Genomic DNA, 4,378 nt, shown 5'->3' with positions numbered 1-4,378 from the left:
TTTTAATATAGTTAAACCTTATCCCGGCTAAATACAATTTAATAGTGTCAAACTTAAAAAGTAGAGCCTTCTGACAATGGGTAACAAAACGTATAAGCAGATCCTCGTTGATAGGAGGCAAAGAGTTCACAGGGAAGCTTATACCCTGCATCAGCACAAAAGTCAAGAAACAGTTCAGTCCTGACTGGTAAGTAGCTCGAGTGCTACGGCTCAGCGCGGAGTCCCACAGAAGATCAACTTCCTCGCTTAGTTCATCAAAAGGGATTCCAGAGGAAGACACGGAATGGGATGCATGTCTGCGTGAGGAGCCAGGCGTCGGAAGCGATCCATCTGCGAACGAGAGATAGCATCAGCTGTGTTATTTTCTGACCCAGGTATATGCTTAGCATGTACTACATAATTGTTCATAGCTGAATAGTAGGTAAGAGTTCGTACTAGTCTCATGATACTCTTAATTTTGGACCTCCCTTTGGAAATAATATCAACAGTGGCCATATTGTCACAGTGAAACAAAATCCGCTTCTTGGTCCACTGATGACCCCATAGCATACACGACATAACAATGGGGTAAAGTTCAAACAAAGCCATGGAAGGTTGATCACGTTTAAGCTCCTCTGGAAACACTCCCTTAAACCATTGATTCCTATAAATTCCACCAAAAGCTTGATTTGTAGCATCAGTAAACAAGTGGAGATCTGCGGAAGAGGTTATATGATCGTCTAGGAAAAAGGAAACACCATTCCAATTTCTTAGAAAATGAGCCCACATACTGAGGTCGGAACGACATTCCTCGGTGAGTTTTACATGGTAATGAAGCTCGTGCACAGTCGTTGAGAGAGATATAAGATGAGACACGAAGGACCTCCCAGGCTTCACACACCTGGTGGCAAAATTCATGTGACCTAATAAACTAAGTAGCTCACGCTTAGTGCAAGACTTCCTGCAAGCAAACGACTCTAAAACACTAGAAATACGGGCAACCTTATCAGCTGGTAGCCTGGATTCCATACACTTAGAGTCCAAGAACACACCTAAATATTCTAAAACATTAACCGGTCCGACAGTCTTGTGTGCTCCAATAGGTATATTTAGGTCTCTAAACACATCCAGAAAGTTTTTCATAGTTCTTGACGCGTCCACATGCACTGGTTCAATGACAAGGAAATCATCTAGTAGATGCATGATGTGTTGTATCCCATATTTGTTGCGCGCTATCCAACAAACCGCCCGAGAGAGAGTATCAAACAGTTTGGGGCTGGAACGACTACCGAAAACTAAACGCTTGAAAAAATAGTATTTCCTGTCCCACTTAATACCATGATAAGGCCACAACTCTGGTTTTATTGGTAACAACTTAAACGCATCCGTGATGTCCGTTTTCATAAGCCAGGCGTTGAGACCTAACTCCTTTATGAGTGAAATGGCATCATCGATAGTAGTGTATTTTAAAGAACATGTAATCTTATCGATAAGACTGTTGAGACTGGGATTTTCCTCGTCTTGATGGGGTGCTGACATATCCACTATAAGCCGTTTCTTTTTAGAGTACTTATGTTCTGCGAGGCCGATGGGGTTGATTCGAAACTTATCAAATGGTATAAAATCAAATGGGCCCAGCAAGTATCCTCTGTCTAGTTCCTTTGTAACTAGGTCTGCAACACTTTCCGGATCGGCTAGGGCTGATTTCAGGTTATGGCATTCATAGGAATAGCACGGTAAAGATTGAAACCCTGTATCAAAACCTTGGGACAAACCTTCTAAAAGAAAAGTCACAAACTCCAAATCTGGATGCCCGTCCAAAGCTGATTTTAAAGCATTGATATTAATGGGTGTAGTCGCCTGCAGGGAGTCTAAAATCTTCATTTCTTCTTGTTTTGAGACCGGGTTACATCTAAAGGGCACGCGAACTTTGAGTGGCTCCCCTTACATACTAAGCACACATGAGAGTAGCTGCACGAGGGCATATTACACCCAAATTGGCCATTAAAATTGTTACATAGCTCGCGACCTTCGTGATATACTCGCGGGCGACCGTGACCGTCTACTGCAGAGGAATAGCTGTTTCTGTGTGATCCATGTTTAGTATGCTTGGGCCCTTCATTATGAGGTCCTGGGCGCTTATGTTCAAACGCGGAATTAGGGCAGAAGCTTGTAGCATGCAGAGGGCTACCACACAAATCACATGTAAGTGGGCGTTGATTTGTGAAAATGTTACAAAAAAGAACATTGTCCCGAATTGACCAGTCTACAGGCTTGTTGTTGTATCTTAATTGAGCAGCTGCCCTAGCAGAGAACTGCCTATGATAGTCATAGAATCCGACCGTGTATCTGGTGCCCATGTCAACTAGGTCTCTTTCGTAGAGATCCAACTCCACACGTCTAGACGGGTAGACAGAACACATGACCTGTTTGTACACCCCGAAAGCTAAGATGAATTCATTCAAAGTTAAATTCCTGGACAGTCTAACATCGGGTTTATCATTAGAGTGGCCGTTTGGGTCGCTACTGCCAACGAAGTAAGGAATTAAAAGCGCTGCCAAATTCACATCCCTACCGGTAATTATCTGGTGACGTAAAGCAGGGGAAATAGTTTCTACTAAGGGCAGCGATTGAGACACATAGCCGAATCTAGTTCTTTCACTGATCTCACCTTGAGAAGTGGCCGATTCCTCAAATCTTTTGTAAGCCGTGTCCAAAGTAAAATCAGCTGGTGAAGTAGGCACCGGTAGCCTCAGAGAGTCGACAGCTGTCTGACTAGAGCTGCCAGCTGCGGCTGCAACTTGTCGCCTGTCTCGTGCTTCATTCTCTGTATTTCCCAACCTGTTCTCCAGTCGAATATAAGAGTCTTGTAGCGTTGCGACGCTTTCCGAGAGGCTTGTAACGATGTTTACCAGGCGATCTAAGTTAGTTGTAGAATCACCGGTAGATACTGCTACTTCCGTGACGCCATCTTGCCGCGGTGGATTGTGGTATACCGCACCTCTACTGGGTGGAGCGGAGGGGTTAGTAGTCCTCGTTTCCGAGCGTGTCGCTTCCCGTAACTTTTTAACCAATGTCATACGTTTTGAACCCGCTTTAAAAGCGATGTTTTTGGATCGCAATTCCTCCTGTAACCTAGCGATCGTCCAGTTTTCGTAAAGCTCTGGATCGTAAGGCAAAGGCCTCGCATTCCTACGCTTCGGACCCATAGTGGTGACACGGAGACTGTGAGAGTTCACGAGGCCGAGAGGTCAAAGTTTACGTACTAATCCAGTGTTTACAAAACACCGCACAGAACACGAACAACGTGGGAGTCTCTAGCTTAATAAAACACGTCGCTTTACAGTTGTGGGGAGGCAGTTACGAACTGTTCTTCTGAGAAAGTTAAATCCAAAATGGCGTAGCTCCAGACTCGTGAAGATTGGAAAGTTTCTTAAGTTTGGCACACTTTCACGATCACCACAACGACGTAACCATCCAAAAAATTCACCGAAGAATAATGTTAGTTATAGCGATTATTTTGGAAAAATAACGACGTATGAAGAGAAGAAGAGCTTGAAAAGCCGAGATAAAAACGCAGAACACTTCCTTGCTGCAAGGCACAGAAAACTATACTGGGGGGTGCAAAATCCCCAACAGGGTGACCCCCAAAATGGACGCTGATTGGTCAATCAACCACATCCTTCTTATCTCATTTACATATCAACATGTACCGATACACATACACATGGCAAAAACAAAACATGTATACACACAATAAAAACTATAGGGTAATAAGTAATTTATAAGGCATGAAGCAAATTCGTTGTATATAAACTATAATTTAATCTTAAATATCAAATTATCATTATGACTTCACAAATTATGTGGTGTCTGAAGATCTGAATGAAGTTAATAAACAATGTACATATTAAATTGTTTTCATGAAATATTCAAGTCACAGATCATTCTCTTTTACAAATATTGATTTCAGGTCCATTTCGGTAATTCAACTATGACGGCAATCAGGCCTCGAATGGCGAATGATTACAAAAAATTTAAATACGTCTCGGTCAAATAAACCCCTAATATTTTACATGTGATTAATTTTGACATTGGAGAACATATGATTTTGTCCATTCTCTAATATAAACACTGGTAGAAAGTACAGAATAGAGCTTCATAAATATATTATCAACATTACTAATTACCCCGGTAAATAAACATTTTACATAAACCTCCCATGACTGATGGTGAACTTAAACTTGCAAATCTCCTGTGTCATTCCAATTTTGATATGTGTAAATATATACACGTACGGTATATATATAGATATAGATATGGAATGATTCACAAATTTGCATACAGTTATGGAATCTTATAACACCCCGAAAAATGTTCTCTCCACATAAAGGATGTG

The 4,378-nt window shown here is 41.8% G+C and overlaps 1 protein-coding gene across 1 annotated transcript; it reads right to left on the bottom strand.

The window, feature by feature from the left end:
• Positions 1-246: 246 nt before the first annotated feature.
• Positions 247-1,863, bottom strand: LOC117331113. Its single transcript, XM_033889708.1, has one exon. It carries the CDS (start codon positions 1,861-1,863, stop codon positions 247-249), a length of 1,617 nt encoding a protein of 538 aa, XP_033745599.1.
• Between the last annotated feature and the right edge of the window lie 2,515 nt (positions 1,864-4,378).

Source organism: Pecten maximus, chromosome 7 (genome assembly GCF_902652985.1).
Source record: "Pecten maximus chromosome 7, xPecMax1.1, whole genome shotgun sequence".
NCBI lineage: Eukaryota > Metazoa > Mollusca > Bivalvia > Pectinida > Pectinidae > Pecten > Pecten maximus.
The sequence above is the reverse complement of the archived record's forward strand: the minus strand, read 5'-3'. Positions and strand labels throughout refer to the sequence as shown.

Coding starts and splice junctions, on each gene's coding strand:
- LOC117331113 (XM_033889708.1), bottom strand. CDS start 1,863: ATGAAGATTTTAGACTCCCTGCAGGCGACTACACCCATTAATATCAAT.